The 18,238-nt window shown below is 37.4% G+C and overlaps 1 protein-coding gene across 2 annotated transcripts in view; it reads left to right on the top strand.

The window, feature by feature from the left end:
* The window catches only part of cdc73 (cell division cycle 73, Paf1/RNA polymerase II complex component, homolog (S. cerevisiae)), a 30,178-nt gene extending 17,656 nt beyond the window's left edge, over window positions 1-12,522 (top strand). For both annotated transcript variants that reach the window (XM_030160481.1, XM_030160480.1), the window contains exons 11-17: window positions 532-589; window positions 6,084-6,119; window positions 6,281-6,368; window positions 7,313-7,474; window positions 7,947-8,047; window positions 8,702-8,843; window positions 11,736-12,522. In XM_030160481.1, the coding sequence (XP_030016341.1) occupies window positions 532-589; window positions 6,084-6,119; window positions 6,281-6,368; window positions 7,313-7,474; window positions 7,947-8,047; window positions 8,702-8,843; window positions 11,736-11,772 (624 nt within the window). In that variant the 3' untranslated portion in view covers window positions 11,773-12,522. The remainder of the gene's footprint in view (window positions 1-531; window positions 590-6,083; window positions 6,120-6,280; window positions 6,369-7,312; window positions 7,475-7,946; window positions 8,048-8,701; window positions 8,844-11,735) is intronic.
* The last annotated feature ends 5,716 nt before the right edge of the window (window positions 12,523-18,238 follow it).

Genomic DNA, 18,238 nt, shown 5'->3' with positions numbered 1-18,238 from the left:
GTGGTCTCACTATAGAAGCGGCTGCCTTGAGGAACTGTAGGATGGCGTTATCTTTCTTTCTTTTGTAGGAAAGATGGTCCAGCAGTGTATCCATGCTAAAGGAAATACAAAAGGAAGCATTGAGGCACCTTTCCTTAGCATTTAGTGAATTCGACCGGCTGTTATCCTGTCAGCTGCTTAGATACAGTACATCAGAGTCTTTTCATTCAGGTCTAAGTAAGAAGGACTATTTGACCACAACACAAGGTTCCTACTGTCTCTCAGGGTGACACACAAGCCTGAGGAAATGGCATTGGATGATGGATTACTACTCGACTGTGGCCCTGAATGCAGCCAACTTTTGAACAACCCCCTCCCCCCTTTCCACTGCAAACACACATACACACAGGCACACATTTACTTCTCAATACCAAATCAATCAATAGTGGCCTAGAGGCAGTGGAAGATGAGTGACTATCAGCAAAGGAGCCTGATTTCAAGGAGAATTTGATCAACATGATTACGGATGAATTCTTTTGTTTTTCTTACCAGGAAGGAGCTTCTGCACGGAAGGCCCAGACCCCAGCACTGCAGCCTGTCCCTCGTCCAGGTTAGAAAACCCAAAGCATTCACATATCCAAGTGCTTTTGAATAGCCATGCATTTCTTATTTGTTTAACATCTACCTGTATTAGGATGTAATTTTTTCTCTGGATCAAAACGAGAAAGAACCTTTCATCATCATCTTTGTGTATGAATAGCATTGAAAAAGTCTGGTATGTGTGACAGAAGTAAACCATCTGATAGTCACATGACCAGATAACTGTAAACGGCCGTGAAGAGGACAACATGCAGTCATGGGTATGCATCATGCAGCAGTAGAGATGTGTGCACTGGTAGATATTTGGATTAGGGATGTAAACAATTAACCGACTATCACTTAATTGTCGATGAGAATTTGCTTGATTAAATTATTCTTTGTCGGTTAATAGCCCTTTTCTACAGTGGGATTTGTGGTGTCGACAGTAGGGGGCGCCACTGCCCAAACAAGGCTTTACTGCTGCCATGCCGCGGCTGGGATAGTGGTTATCGAACCGGATCTTGGCGTTGATGAGTTAGAGTGGCTTTAGGGACATGGTGGAGCCAAACATAGACCGGCCCGTCTGTTTGTGGGAGCGGTACAGCCCACACACAAATGCAGGGTTGGTATCAGATCGGAGCGTTTTCCCTGGAAGTTGGTTTAGTTCACGGTAATCTGGACGATCTGGTCAGTGAGGCAGAAGTTGAAAACATCCTCCAGACTCCTGATCTGGACCACAGGTATGTCCCACGGTCACCCCAGTGGCCATGGGAAAGATCTCCGCTGAAATCTCACTCCATCATGTCAGGAAGTGATGCAAAGTCAGAAATGCTCATTTCTTCTAAACTGTCCCTCTTTAGATCCATTTATTTTATTGAATTTCTCTTCAGAATTTATTCTCTTATACTCCATAAATGTCATTGCCTGTACTGTATACAATGGTAGAATAAATCAATCATTAAGGAATATGACATGTTTTTTCATGAAGTATATAAACAGTATTTAGCTTTTATTCATATAGACCCTATCGAAAGAGAAATTCAGGTTCTCAGGAAAATAGCTTATCAATTAATCGTTAATCAATCAATAAGGCCAACCAACTATTGATTAATGGATAATTTGCATCCCTAATTTGGATGTCGGGTTTCCATGAGGCCTTGCCTATCTGCTACACGTTTGGGACATGTAGATGATTCCTTAAGTTAGAGCCAGGTTTCCATGTGACTGAGTGATTTCTTGAGTCCAGCTGCCTCTTGAATTGACATGATTTGGGGCGCAGTCCTTTAGATTGTTTTCATCTCACATCTGAAAGTTGTTTTTTTCTGTTTATGCACCATTGTCATGGTCTGAATTGCAAAACTTAATTTCACACGAAAAGCTTGTGTTGTGAAAGATGCATGTTGCTTTACAGAACCTTTTGCTGGTATGGTCTGTATGTCTCTTCCTGTACCTCTTTAATTCTATTCTGATCTTTCTTATGATTCTTGTGTGTATTTAGTGTATTTTCTATATGAAACTGATCTATATGACACAGTCTTTAGTCCCCATTTTGTCCACCAGAGACATATTTATGGATAATTAAAGGATTAATAAAAAAAATAACGCTTCTCTTTTGAAAGAAAGCCAAAACGGATAAATTCTTAACCATTTTGGTGACTAGCTTTTGAAAAAGACTTCTACAGCATCCTCACTTGCTCTGTTACTGGTGTCTAAAACCTTGAGTGTTTTTCCCCTCAGTCCGGCCTGTCAGGCAGCTGCATGCAGTCACCATTTAGATCCGACACACAGCCTCTCCAGGGTCAGCGAGAGGAGAAATCACAGAAACCACCCGCTCACTCTTTTCAGATGCTATCATTAGCCACGTTGGAGTTTTTACATCATTAAATTGTTTTATTTTCTTCACATTGCTAGACGGTTTGAACACAGTTTGGCACCAGGGCTTCATTTCAGCAAAATTAATATTACAATATACATAACAGTATAAACATCACTCGCACTCAAAGCAGTTTCATGTAGAACAAACCTCTTTCATCTCCAAGAAATTAACAGGAAATTATGTTTTTTTTATTTTGCATTGCTTTGTTAGATGTTGGTACAAGCAGATTTATTCCTAGAGGTGTTGGATTTGACCTAATTCTAAGAAATTCATTCAATGCCATAAATGTATCAACATATGTTACCCCTGTATCCCTGTATTTATCTTGGCTGGATGTTGCATTTAAAGACAACCACTGGCAACCGTAAAAGAAAAAACGATCAGCATTTCCACTGTTGAAACTCGAACAACACATGATGCTTTTTATTAAACATGACCACTGCATAAAAAAATGAACATTAACTGGATGGAGCCGGATCTGTCAAAGGCACTTTTGTTCAAGGGAAGAATCCCACATCTGTTCAGATCCTCAGCAAACGCCGACTAAACGTTTCCTTCGCCACCTTTTTTCCCCGCTATTTTTAGAGAACAAGAGCAGAAGTGTTATCTAGCAAGTGACTACCTCGCTAACCGTCTCTGACACATTTGGCCCACAGCAGTGACACAGTTCAATAGAGGAGTAATAGCTCTAGACATGGCTCAAGGGAGGAAATGTGGGACATCTACCGCTAAAAAGCTAATATATCAATTAATAAGTGGGGCTCGATTTATTAAAAAAAAAAAAAAATCTAATTAATGACCTTGAAATGAATTAATCGTATTTTAATGGCATATCAATTTTGGACACCAGAAGCAACGTTTTCCAATTCAAACAGTAGATGACTAAATCAATGAATAGACACATACATAAGTTTAAACAACCAAATCCTGTTTATTACTTTATATAATCCACTACACATGTTTGTTTTGTAAATGAACAGTACTTTCAAGTTCATTTCAGAAGAGTAGTAAAGTGAGAAATAAATGTCCTTGGCCAAAAGTAAACCGACCAAGAGTTAAAGGAGTGATATTTTGCTTTTTTAAATGGAATTATGCATGTTAAAACATTTCCCCGTGGTCTACATAAACTGTAAATGCTCTGCTTGGGTCTGAATTCTTCATTAATTCAACTCCACAGGTCCATCTCCAACTCTATAAGTAATGACACCAGAAAGGTCGTTTCGAGTACTGGCCCTTTAAATGCAAATGAGCCACTTCATGCCACAACCCCTTCAGGTTGTTGACAGTGCGCTCTGTCCTGTTCGACCAACAACTGAACATTTTAATCGGCTTGAAGTTTGGACACATTTTGAATTTTTACTCCAACCGCTGCTGCTGACAAACAATTAAGCCATACTCTGAGAAATATTCATCAGAAGTCTTGACCTTATATGTGCAAATGTCGTTACATAAGTAGTTATAAAACGTAACAAATGAAGAAGGAATTAAAATGGGTTGTAGAAATCCACTCGATTTTTGCCAAAATGAATATAAAGATAGCTTTGCAGCACCTAGAGGGTTCAAATTCAAACTGTGTGAACTATTAGGGTCCAAATACACAAATAAATGAACCAAACACTAATAAAAGTGGGTTTAGCAAAATATGACCCCTTTAAAATGCCATTAAATATTAAGTGCCATACCATTGAAAATTATGAAGAAAAGAACAAACACAAATGGTCCTTTAACCGACCTCAGTCCCTCTTTCCATTTTACTTGCTTTTCTGTGTCATAAAGCTGTTGGGTTTTGTTTAAAGTTGACTTTAAAGCATAGCAGTTCATGAGTGGGATCAGATGACATTATCTATAGCATCTTTTCTAACCCCTGATCTTCTAAAGTGGTCTACAGTCCACTGGAATCCGCGTCACCAGTGAGTTTGTTGATTTATCAGACGTGGACTCAGTCATCTTAGCTCTAAACCCATTATCTGGTGGAGTGTCAGTTGGTGGTAATAGGACAGGGCTCAAAATTAACTTTTTGACCTAGGAGCACTGTGCTCCTAACCCTAAAAAGTTAGGAGCACAGGCTAAAATCTAGGCGCACCACTATTATATAAAAAATTTGGAGAACAAGCAAAACTCTTGGCCATACCAAGTAATATTCCTATATGTATTTAAGCAATGTTAACAACCTAGAATAAAGTATTTGAATAGAGTATGAAAGAAAAAGCTTACATTGACACAGGTGCAAAACAATTGTCAATGTGTGGTATATACTTTAGTTGGTTCTTGGAGAAGAAAGACGAATCACACCATTATTTGCAACAACCAACTTTTTTATTTCATGGCCTAAAGGCCCTTAGTCACTGTGGTCTACACCACACCTGAAGTCAGGTCTCCTTGACCTGGTGCCCCTTAGTCACTGTGGTCTGCACCACGACGCCTGAAGTCAGGTCTCCTTGACCTGGTGCCAGAGTGTAGGTACTTCCTGACCGCTGGCAGTGCATTGAAGTCATGCAGTGTTGGACCATCCGCAGAGATGCGCACGCGAGGGGGCGGGGACTAGATTTTCCGCTTCAGTCAGCGGGGCGTGGAGCTTGTTTATTTTCAGCTGACGAGTTACTTCTGCAGCCATTATTCTAGGCGCACGTATTAATTTTCGCTCATTTTTTTATTGGTGCACCGTGTGATCGTAATTTCAAAAACAGTCGCACTACCGAAATTCTCAGGCGCATGCGACCATAATTCAGTCGCAGTCACGAGCCCTGTAGGAGCACTAGTGTTGGCGTTGGCTCCAGTGTTCATACCAGCTGTGATGTGTCTGGCATTTAGGTGGTACGTGAGGTTTGAATAACTGGTGGTATGCCAACTTTTTGTGGCATAGTTTGCATGTTCTTCTGTTATTTATTTTACATTTCCTCTTCCTCTTGTTCAGTGATATGATCAGTATGCTAGAAACCCGACCCCTGAGAAATGTTCCATGTTGTCTGGAGTGTAAAAATAAATTGCGACTAAATGTGTTATTTTTTGAAATTGCACTGTTTTTCCTGTAATTAATTAACGTGTTAATTTCGTTCATTGAAATTAATGTGTTAAAGTCCTAGCCCTAATATTAATATGACATTATTGCACAATTCTAGTTCTTTGATTTTAGCTTTTGAGCTCTTGCAGTGTTCTTCAAAAGTCTTAAAAGTCTTGAATTTACAGATCTGCATTTAATCCCTGAAGAAAGTCTTTAAAAGGTCTTAATTTGATGATTGTAGGTCTTAAGTTATGTTGCCATAAACTTGTTCGCTGTGTTGGGTTTAAATGCGTCAGTTAAATGTCCAAGCTACAAAGAAAGTAACAGTAGTAGACTCAGTTCCACCTGTTCCAACCCAACATTTTGAAATTAGGAACCAATTATGGTTAACTTTGCAGCCCCCCTTTGAGGAATGAATCAAGGCATAAATCAGTACATTTTCCAAAATTCGAGGAGTCACCAATTTTTGCCAGTATGGCCATGAAATAGCTGTGAAATGGGCATTAAATTCTGTTCTAAGTAGTCTTAAAAAGTCTTAAATTTAACTTGTAGGAACCCCGTCTTGTAAATTTTAGGTCCTTTTCTTCTTGGTGTCATCAAATGCCACATAATGTTTCTGTTTATTCATTCATGCTTTTTTCATTCTAGTTTCACAAGCCAGACCTCCACCAAATCAGAAAAAAGGTACTTTGCTTTTATCAAATTCAATGATATGACCTTCACTTTTATATGTATATTATTACAGTATGTGTTAAACCAGTATTGAATTAATTGAACATCTCTTCCATCCTTTTTTGAATTTTTCTTTTTTTTTTTTTTTTTTTTTTTTTTTTTTTATTTTACAGGGTCCCGAACGCCAATCATCATCATCCCTGCTGCCACCACCTCTCTCATCACAATGCTCAATGCTAAAGACCTTCTGCAGGATCTGAAGTACGTGTGGAAATATGATGCACTGCTTCTCTTCTCCTCTGAATACAAACACTCTTTTCTGTATCTCCCATTTAAACGTATATTGAACCACTTTTAAACCAGAGTGTATGTACAGCTCTCCCACCAGTGTTTCTTAAGAGTACGTGTCCCTAAACGTCAAACTACTCCCGTCTTTGGTATGAACGTTGTCTGCTGTTGCTGATGTAATTCGAGAAAATGGTACTTGAAAGTAGTGATCCCCACTGTGGCTTGGACTTTTTTTCTTAAGTCACCTAATTAGTACAGAAATGTTGTATTTGAACACATAGTTTTTATTAGTTCAACTGCTACACTGTGCCATGATTGATACTGGGGTTCAGATAAGCACATGTACAGTGCATTTATGTCTCAGTGCTCATTTCCTTTTGTAGTGAATATTTGTCCTGTTCAGTAGCCACAAGATACCTGCTATTGGAAATTACTGCAATTAGAACATGCATTAAATCACTTTTTTTTTTGTTTACAGTTTTATTTTCCACTTTTAATTCAAGACAATACTCATGAGCTGCTCGTAAACCAAATTACTAGTACAATGGTGCACTCGTACTGTGACATTCTATTGTACTCCAATCTGTCAAAAATTATGGTCTTTAATTTTTCTGTCATTGTTCAAAGGTGGGAAAATGCTCAGTTAATTTGATGCCCGGTTAGCGCACGACTGTGGCATCTACTTGCCTAGTTTGTCAGACATGCTAACATTTCTGCATCCCATTAAACACCGAAATTCATTCTGTACACATCAGTTCTAGAAGCAGTGTTCCCCATTAATCATACAGACTATGGTTTCCCCCCACGGGGCTGATTCTTTCCACCACAGTCTTTAAAATAAACCCAAAATATCGAAGAAGCTTTTGTTTTAATGAACGTAAAATAAATGACAGATACCTTTATCTGTTTATCCCCAGGTTTGTCACGTCAGAGGAGAAGAAAAAGCAGGGCATTCCGCGTGATAATGAGGTTCTACTTCAGCGCCGTAAAGATCAGATCCAACCTGGTGGTGCCACGCTCAGCGTCACCGTGCCGTATCGAATAATTGACCAGCCCCTTAAACTGGCTCCACAAGACTGGTGAGAAGTTTATCATTCTGTCTCATAATTTGTGATTTCGCTCATGCATGAGTGTTGTCAAGACACCTGTAGCTCTGAGAACACATATATCACGTCACTACATGTTTTTTCATATATATATATATATATATATATATATATAAATAATAGCCCCGAAACAGCCACTTGTTAGACCTTCTTTTCTGTCAAATGACTCAGTTGTCAACACCAGTGACTATGGGATTGAGTCAGTAGCGTTTTGCATCTATGACTCAGGATTCCATGTGCAACCTGTGATACACAAAAATGGTGAACAGTCTGAATATCTGTTGTGCACACAGTAATGAGGGCTGCTTTCATTTCAGCTTAATGTTTGTGATGATTCGTTTTTGTGCAGTTTCACTCCTATCTGTTCTATCTTCTTAATGTCAACCAATGGTAGGTTTAATCTGTGGATGTGTCTTTTTTTTTTTTTTTTTTTTTCCTTTTGCAGGGATCGAGTCGTGGCTGTGTTTGTGCAGGGTCCTGCCTGGCAGTTCAAAGGCTGGCCCTGGCTGCTGCCTGATGGATCTCCTGTTGACATTTTCGCCAAAAGTAGGTGATATTCGGACATGTTTGAAATTGTAACTGTTTCCGGTGTTCCGTCTGTGTTGCCATGGTATTGCAATGTGATGCTTGTAGGGTTAAGGTTAGGGTATACACACTGAATAACTTCAGCTAAAAGTTCAATGAAACTAAGAAAACAGAACACAATTCACACACACAATCACAAGCACTTAAGTGGGCAACCATCTAAAACAAGCCAACAGTCCAACACCAGCATTTGTCATTAATAATTTCATAAAACAGACCGATGCAACAAACTTTCCACTGATAAGCCAACACTAAGTAGATCCAACAGTACAGGTATTATTTTTCAACTGCTAAATTTCACTGAACAAGCCAAAGAAGAGCAAAAATAAAGGTTCCATTATGAAGCGATGAATACAGATTTTGTCTTTACTGTGCTGTTTTCTGAACATAACTTGGTGTTATATGAATGAAACCTCTGCTATCAGCTAATCTGTTGTTTTTTGCTGCATTAAATCCACTTGCAATTAAATCCATTGTTACATTAACATGATTCAACCTAGAAACAAATGGCCCAGGTTTAACCAGCTAACTAGCGCAGAAACCAGTTGAGTAAAAGATTATATTAGGATGTGTCCTCATTGACAAAATTGTGTTTTGTTTTGTTTTTTTCTCCAGTTCGAGCCTTTCATTTAAAGTATGACGAGGCAAAAACAGACCCCAATGTGCAGAAATGGGATGTCACGGTCCTGGAGCTGAGTCGCCACAGGCGCCATTTGGACCGGCCCGTCTTCTTGCGCTTTTGGGAAACCCTCGACAGGTATTTACACTCACGTTCGATCACATCATCTTATCGCTTTGTTTGCCTTGTCTACCATGGATATCTTGGTCGATCAAGTATTTACTGTCTGAGCTCAGTGTCAAAGACATACAGTGGAGATTGGAGGGGAAATTTGTTATTTTCTTGCCCGCTTATCCTCGACCTCTAGCATAACAAATCAAGGCAGCGGACACAGACAAGGACATAACATGCAAAGCCCATTTCTGCCCTCACTACCCAGAAATCTCTAGTGTTACTTTGACATCCACAGAAATGACAAAGAAAATACAAAAGATGTGCAAATGGTACACAAGAAAACAGAGCAGAGAAGAAAATAACACCATAATTATGTTAAGTTATGATAGTGATTTCTATACCAGGGCTGCCCTGTGTTTTACCGCCATGTATCCAGGCTCTAAATGTAAAGAAAGTCTAAATGTGTGATCTCTCAGTAAACTGAAACCCATCCCATCACTACATCATCCTTTTAACAGCTGCATAACCAGCCTATAAAAGGCACCTGTCTACTGTATTATAGTCAGTGACATTGAAGCAGCTTTTCTCAAAATTGGGTCATGGAGCTGTTTTTATTAAGTCACACAATGGCATGAATAAACACATGCATAACGGTATTATTATCTGTGGACTCATTGTCCTGATAAAAAATACTAGAATAGGGTTTTCTAAAGGAGTTTATAAATATTTACACAAGAGATGTAACGTGATAAAAATGAAATAAAAGGATGAGCAAGATGGAAACAACCTTAAAGATGTAACGGTATTACAGAAAGAGACTTTATGACACTGTTTTGGTGATAATATAATTTAGGATTAAAGTTATGTCAATTCAGGATGTGTTTTTGTACGTATGGGTCCAAAGGAGACATTAAAATGAGTTTGGGAACCACTGCTTTAAGGAATAGATCTCACTTTGATCCCATACATATTCATGAACCCATCCATGGTGGGATCAGTAATATCTTATCTTATCTTATCTTATCTTATCTTATCTTATCTTATCTTATCTTATCTTATCTTATCTTATCTTATCTTATCTTATCTTATCTTATCTTATCTTATCTTATCTTATCGAATCGAATCGAATCGAATCGAATCGAATCGAATCGAATACACACTGACCTTTCAGTCTTTATTTATTGTGTCTCATTTGCTTATCGTCTTATTGTTTGTTCTTATTTGGATGTAGATCAATTTACAAACCTTGTTGTGTCTCAGCTGCACAATTTATTGTATAATGAGAAATTGAAGGTGAGGGATGGAAGAATGGAATAAAGACAGAAAGGAAAGAAGGATGGAATAAAGACAGAAAGGAAAGGATGAAGGAAGGAGGGGAAAAAAATGAAAGAAGGAAGGCAGGAAGAATGGAATAAAGGCAGAAAGGAAAGAGGGATGAACGAGGCAAGGAGGAAAGGAAATGAAAGAATGTAGGAAGACAGAAATGAAAGAAGTAGGGAAAGAAATGAAAGAAGGATGGAAGGAAGACAAAGGAAGGAAAGAATTGAAGGAAGACAGAAAGGGAAGAAGTAGGGATTCACTGATATGAGTATCGGCATCGGCTCCGATACTAAGTGTGTGTACTCGTACTCGTAAAAGATATCTGATACAAATGCACCGATACCACTTACGGACGTGTGACATTCCCAGTTCAGTGCAGCAGGTACGAGGAGGAGGAATAAAGTGTGTGGAGTGTGAAGAGTGTGGAGATTGAACCAAATAAAGGACAGTGATAAAAGTAATGCTGACTGACAGTAATGTTACAGACACAGAGAGATACGGACGCAGCTTTCTGTCCGTCCTCTGCGTACATTCCACCTGTTTTCCAGGCGCTGGCGGATGCGTACACAGAATGAGAAAACCAGCGGGAGTACGGAGTGGTGCGGACCACTGCCAACAGAAGTGAAAACGAGACTTCTCGCTCATTTCTCTTTTCTCTTCGTGCTGAAGCTAAACTTTTAAACCTTACCAGAGAAAACGCTGCAGCATTAGTATCACATTAGTGTTGCCTCTGTCGTCTCCATGTTTGTTATTACTGACTTTCTTCTTCTTCTTCTTCTCAAAAAACTTTACTCTTCTTCATGGTATTTGTCCAGTATGGTTAATTCAGAGCGGCGCCCCCTGGTGAGAAACGCTCATTCCAACACATTAAATGTCAGTAGCAGCACTTTGTTCCAGTCAGACTAATGACAACGACAATAAAGCACACTTACAAAAGGAACTAAGAACTGGAATGGGATTATTAAGTACTCGTATCGGTATTCAGTGTCAGCAAGTACTCAAATGTAAGTACTCGTACTCGGTCTGGAAAAAAGTGGTATCAGTGCATCCCTAGAAAGAAGAAAGGAAGGAAGGAAATAAGAATTGAATAAAGACAAAGGAAAGAAAGATGAAAGAAGGAGGGAATGAAATGAAAGAAGGAAGGAAGGGAAGAAGGAACTGAAAGGATGGAAGGAGGAAAGAATAGAACAAAAGACAGAAAGGAAAGATGGATGCAATAAAGACAGAAAGGGAAGAAAGACAGACAGAAAGGTAGGAAGAAAGGAAAGGAAACTGAAGTTTGGTTTTTAGTGCAGCTTTCTTAAAATGTTCTGGAAATGATCAAAGATGATGCAAACACCTGCACATTTCCATCCACTACTGTGAATATGAGTTTGTCAGTGTTGATGGTTTGAAATCTCATTGTAATATTTCATACACTCACACACACACTGATTGACCTGCTGATTGAATCACTGACAGATGGAAGACATATTTTATTCGAAAAGCTGAAGCCGCTGTAGATTCCATTGCATGTATTTTCATTTGATGGAGGAACTGTGGATGCTGTTCATCAGAATTGTGGCAGACATTCGGTTGTTCCCCCTGTCTTTGCAGATACATGGTGAAACACAAATCCCACCTCAGGTTCTAAATCCACATCGTAACGTCCATCTCCAAAAGTCCCACATGTGATTCTTTGAACTTCCGACCCTCCTCGGTCCAACTCTGGCAGAAATAACCTCTGGCATCCACACCGGTGACCCGCCTTCCAACACGACCCCCGTTTTAGGAGGAGGCACCCCTCCCCTCTTCCACTTCCGCCAGGACTCCCTGATGCAATGTGCTGTTCACTCTGAACAGGGGAATATGGGGATTTTTTTGTGTTTTTGTTGTAATTGTTTTCTAATGTTTTGATGTAATAAAAAAATACCAAAATATGTTTTATATGACAAAGGCAACGTGCTGTGGAAACAATTTAAATGAAATAATAAGCAACATCAAACGATCCGGAGGGGAGCTTTTGTGAAATCGCCTCAGAACTGTTAAGAATAAGAAAACCATAAAAATAGCTCAGAGTTTCACTTATCTTTTTCTTTTAGTTTGGGTGTTTGTGGGCAAAATGTACATAAGATAAAAACCTGGCAGCCGGAGTTCTGTTGGAGCAGAGATGGCGCTGCAGGTAAATGATTTGTTGATGCATTAGAAAGCTACTCTGGCTCTGTGGAAAACATCGTCAGTCAAGCAGGCACTTCCTAGGAAGCTCAGTTTTTGACAGATCAGCACATCTCTCGGTCATAAAATGGCCACATTAATGTCTTCTTTTTCTTTGTTGGTGTTGTGGTAGAGGAGAGTTCTGCTTTAAGTCATCACATGAAATAGACAATAAAACCTCTTAAAGTCACACTGTACCGCCTACACATGCTCTGTTTTTGTCTTCACTGTTCTTTCATGTTTGATAGTTTACATTTCCACAGGTGTTCGTCGAAGATGAGTAAAAGTTTTTTGCTTTCACTCACAGAATTGAAGCGACCCAATCAGTTAACCTTTGTGTGGTGTTCAGATTTTTGTTCTTCAGCCAGTGTTCCTTGGTCTGGTGGTCCCGCTGCATTTGTGGGTTTTTAATTCAACATAAACAAATTTATGTTAAAATACTCAACAGATGTTTATTTCATCCCAATTACAAGCAACAAAAAAGCATATATCAGCTAAAATGTGCTTAGAGGTCTTATTTCTGTCTTTGTGCATAAGAAATCAATCTAAGTGAATCCCCAAAGGAACTTTGTGTTTGTAAATACAAGTTCTGCAAATATACAGGATTTCAGTTCTGTTCAACATGTTGATGCTCATATGAACTATGTTTTCAGCTCAAAAATGTCCAATTTCATCACAATTAATGCTATATTTTCATGTCACAAATGGCCAAATTCTGTTTGAACAGAATTTACCTGAAAAACAAATATTCTATTCTTTTAGATTCCCCAGTTTTTCTTACCAGATTCTATTCGACATATCACATGTTTGTGATATATTGTTCTTTCCTCTTCAGTCTGATGATAAACTATCCAATAAATAATTGTGATCCTAGTTTTTGCACAGGGATCATTAGTGTAAACGCTGACATGGCTGCAGAGCATCAGTATGATGGGATCCACAACAACCATGTCACATCCGTCCACTGACATATTTTGTGTTTTTGTGTCAGCTGGGATTGTTTTAGATCCACAATACTAACATTTGTGAAGAAGAGCAGAATTAGCAATAGTAAGTGTGTAAGTTTATTCCTAATAAAGTTCTGGTACTGACCAGAGCATCATGGGTAATGTCACGTCCGTTCACCAGCAAAAGTTTTCACATACACGTGCTATTCCAAAACCAATATTTATGAAAATAGAGCTTCCACTGTCACAGAATATCAGTAGTCTGTGCACAAATGGATTAGCATTATTTACACACACTTCTATGACTTTAGGACAACTGTTTTTTTTTACAAAAATGACCACTCATTTGACCCCCTAAGGAAATTTTAGCCGATATGTTTAATATTTACCTTTTGTTTTTGCTAGATCACGTTTATGAATTAAAGTGCAACTCGTTTTTAGTTTTTGTTTTTTTTTTTAATACAATGTAATATAATCAAGATATGTACGGAAGAGGATTAGGGAAAAAAACTGAAAAAAAGGTCCAATATATTTTTAGCATTACTCTGAGAAAAAAAGTCTGAATTCTGACTTTTTTCTCAGAATAATAATAAAAGATATATATATTGGACCTTAATTTATTTTTTTTCCAGTGGCCTTAATCCTGTTCCATAAGATATGAGAGGAAAAAATTCATTAAAAAAAATTACTCATTTTTCTTTTAATAAAAAATTAAAAGTGGTCCCACAGACCCAAACACCGTAGAAGGGTTAAACAAGAAACAAGGGTCACATCCTCTAATCTGTATACAGGGTTCATACGGGTGCTTGAAATCCTTGAAAAAGTTTGAGTTTCAATGTGTTTTCAAGGTCTGAAAAGTGCCTTAATTTTAGTTTAAGTGCTTGGAATTCTAACTGTGATGTGATTTAATTTTTTTTTTTTAGTAACTCTGCCAGGTTAGATGGAAAGCCAATGCTACTTATGGAGCGATGATACATTTAAAAAAAATAAAACTTCATGTCAAAAAAGAAAATTAGCAGGTGTTCTCAGGTTGACTCCAGGCATTGAGCATGCTCAGATGACAGGTTTGATTTGACCGGTTTTCACTAAATAAGGCACTCAGAATGTACATCAATAAGAATTGTAGGATGTTGAACATGAACTGTGAACTGGAACACACTGAACAACAAGTATTTGAATTCTGGCCCACTGGTTTTTGTTTTGGGGCTCTTTTTTTTTTTCTAAATCAGTCCAGCTGCTTTTTGGTAGCTGGTTGAACACCAAAAAGCAGTTGGGTGCTTCTACGAAACTGGTCCCTAAAAACAGGCCATGGGGGGCTAAAAATTCAAACCAGATGTAGACTAATGTTATAAAGCAAGTTTGGAAGCACTTTGGGTCTATTTTAAAAATAAGTATTTACTGAGATAAAAGAGAAACTATTTTTCAGGTAAAACACTTTTTTTTGTGTAATATTTTTTATACAAAAATCCACATTAACATGGCAAAAAGGACATGAAAATTACATACTATTATTTTTTGAATATCTTTTTATTTTCACAGGTACATTTTGGGAATCGAAGTAAATATGCGAGGCAGAGTGTTTCACAAAAATGACCACTGTTGCAAAATCACTCATTGATTTGTGTTTACATGGGTAGGTGAAAACTCGGTTAGAAACAAAAAAAAAATTGGTAAAGACCACAAGGAAAATGGTGTTTAAGAAAAAAAAGAAAAATCCAAATTGAGTTGGTCTTACTCACTGCTCTGTTTTACCCCCATTCCACAGCCAGTGGGGGGGTTGCACTGAGCATGCTCAGATGTCTACGGAAAGCACTATCTACCAGCATATTTTGACATTTTTCCTATCATGCAAACGGTTAAATTTTTATGAATATTTAAAATAAATCATATATTCAGAACACTCACCACAGACACGTCAGGGGTTAAAGGGTTAAAGATATTGAGTATCGAACAAAGATATGGGATATCAACGGCCTGGAGCAAAAGACCACTGCTGCCATTGAAACCACTGATGAGGCTATGCTACAGCTAACAGGCTAAGAAATGCAGAATTGTTTAATCTGCTTCGTGCAACTAATGGTGCCCATATTAGGCAAAAAAACTTCAATATCTACTTTTCATTTTGTAATAATTTCCACAGATCTGTCTATTCATTTGCTTGTAATAAATGTGTTAAATGGTAAAGAGACTTTATGAACAACTTATATAATCCAATATATCTGCAATACTCTATTCTAAACGCTAATGATAACTAGGTCATTTTTTTAACCCATAAGGACCCAGTGGGATTTTGTGGCAATTCCCAAATTAATTTTTCTTTCTATTTAACCTTTCTGAAGTGATTTATCACCATTTATTATAATATTATCCTCTGAATTTTGCATTTTTTCCCAGTGAAAGTCATCTATTTTCCTATTTTTAATTGATCGATCATGTAGCTGTTCATAAAAGCTCAGAGTAAATTCAAAGGTCATTACATCAAAACAGAAAAAACTGAAGAAAAGGGGACTTTTTCTGTAAAATATATCATTAACTGAACATAAACCAAGTGTATCCTTCCACTGTCACTGATTAAACACCGAGGGTTTTACTGGTGAATCGGTGTTGTAGAAGATGACGGTGTTTCCGCGTTATCTGATGACCATGGAAAGATGACACATGGCATTTTACACCAATTACTTACATGTATTGATAGGATTAGTGGATCAACAGTTTAGATCAGTAGACGCTTTTGGTCAACACTTGGGTCTTTTTAGGTTCATATTTAACTGTTAAAACACAATGACCCCAGCTGAGGTCAACAGAATCACCCAGAACTGGAGTTTACTTATCAAAACATGCAGAATAGGAAAGTAATATGCAAATGTGCTGGTCATGACTGTGAAACCAAAAGCAGAAGAATAAAATGAGTAAGCAAAACACAGACTTTGTAAACTAGCAACTTAAAACGCTGTTGTTTCCACGTTTCTACGGAACCTCAGTTTTTGGTTCTCATATTTTCAGTCATTGGTTTAGACTTGTGCTTACAGTCCTGAAAGTGAGATCCTCTTCCTGTTTGCAATAACTGCCCTTAACAGGGCCAGTTCTAGCCATTTTGGCACCCTAGGCGAGATATGAATTTGGCACCCCCCCCCCCCCACACACACACACACACACACACGGGGGGGTGGGGCGGATAAGCCAGATAGAAAAATATATAAATCAGATAGAAACATGTATAGACCAGATAGAAACATATATAAATCAGATAGAAACATATATAAACCAGACAGAGAAATGTATAAATCAGATAGAAACATATATAAATAAATCAGATAGAAAAATAAATAAACGAGATGGAGAAATATGTAAATCGGATAGAAACATGCATAGACCAGATAGAAACATATATAAATCAGATAGAAATGTATATAAACCAGATAGAAACATATATAAATCAGATAGAAACATATATACATTAGACAGAAACATATAAAAAAACAGATAGAAACATATATAAATCAGATAGAAACATATATAAATCAGATAGAAACATGTATAGACCAGATAGAAGCATATCTAAACCAGATAGAAACATATATAAATCAGATAGAAACATATATAAATCAGATAGAAACATATATAAATGAGATAGAAACATATATAAACCAGATAGAAACATGTATAAACCAGATAGAAACATGTATAGACCAGATAGAAGCATATATAAACCAGATAGAAACATATAAATCAGATAGAAACATATATAAACCAGATAGAAACATGTATAGACCAGATAGAAACATATATAAATCCGACAGAAACATATATAAACTAGATAGAAACATATATAAATCAGATAGAAACATGTATAGACCAGATAGAAGCATATATAAACCAGATAGAAACATATAAATCAGATAGAAACATATATAAACCAGATAGAAACATGTATAGACCAGATAGAAACATATATAAATCCGACAGAAACATATATAAACTAGATAGAAACATATATAAATCAGATAGAAAAATAAATAAACGAGATGGAGAAATATGTAAATCAGATAGAAACATGCATAGACCAGATAGAAACATATTTAAATCAGATAGAAATGTATATAAACCAGATAGAAAAATATATAAATCAGATAGAAACATGTATAGACCAGATAGAAGCATATATAAATCAGATAGAAACATATATAAACCAGATAGAAACATGTATAGACCAGATAGAAACATATATAAATCAGATAGAAGCATATATAAACCAGATAGAAACATATATAAATCAGATAGAAACATATATAAACCAGACAGAAACATGTGTAGACCAGATAGAAACATATATAAATCAGACAGAAACATATATATACCAGATAGAAACATATATAAATCAGATAGAAACATATATAACTCAGATAGAAACATATATAAACCAGATAGAAACATGTATAGACCAGAAAGAAACATATATAAACTAGAAGCACTCGGAGAGCGCAGACCTCCGCCAAGGCTGATCAGTGGCCCCCCCCGTGGGCCCCCCCACGCCAAGGAGGTTATGTTTTTGCCAGGGTTTGTTTGTCTGTCTGTCTGTTTGTCTGTCCGTTAGTGTGCAACATAACTCAAAAAGTTATGGACAGATTTTGATGACATTTTGTGGTCTGCGCCCCCCCCATGGGCCCCCCCACCCCCGATCACCACCAAAATTTAATCATTTCTTCCTTATCCCATTTCCAACAAACCCTGAAAATTTCATCCAAATCTGTCCATAACTTTTTGAGTTATGTTGCACACTAACGGACAGACAAACAGACAGACAAACAAACAAACCCTGGCAAAAACATAACCTCCTTGGCGGAGGTAATCAGATAGAAACATATATAAACAAGATAGAAACATATATAAACAAGATAGAAACATATATAAATCAGATAGAAACATATATAAACCAGATAGAAACATATATAAATCAGA

This window comes from Sphaeramia orbicularis, chromosome 17 (genome assembly GCF_902148855.1).
Source record: "Sphaeramia orbicularis chromosome 17, fSphaOr1.1, whole genome shotgun sequence".
Taxonomy (NCBI): domain Eukaryota; kingdom Metazoa; phylum Chordata; class Actinopteri; order Kurtiformes; family Apogonidae; genus Sphaeramia; species Sphaeramia orbicularis.
Note: the sequence above shows the minus strand (reverse complement) of the source record. Positions and strands in the feature narration are given on the sequence as shown.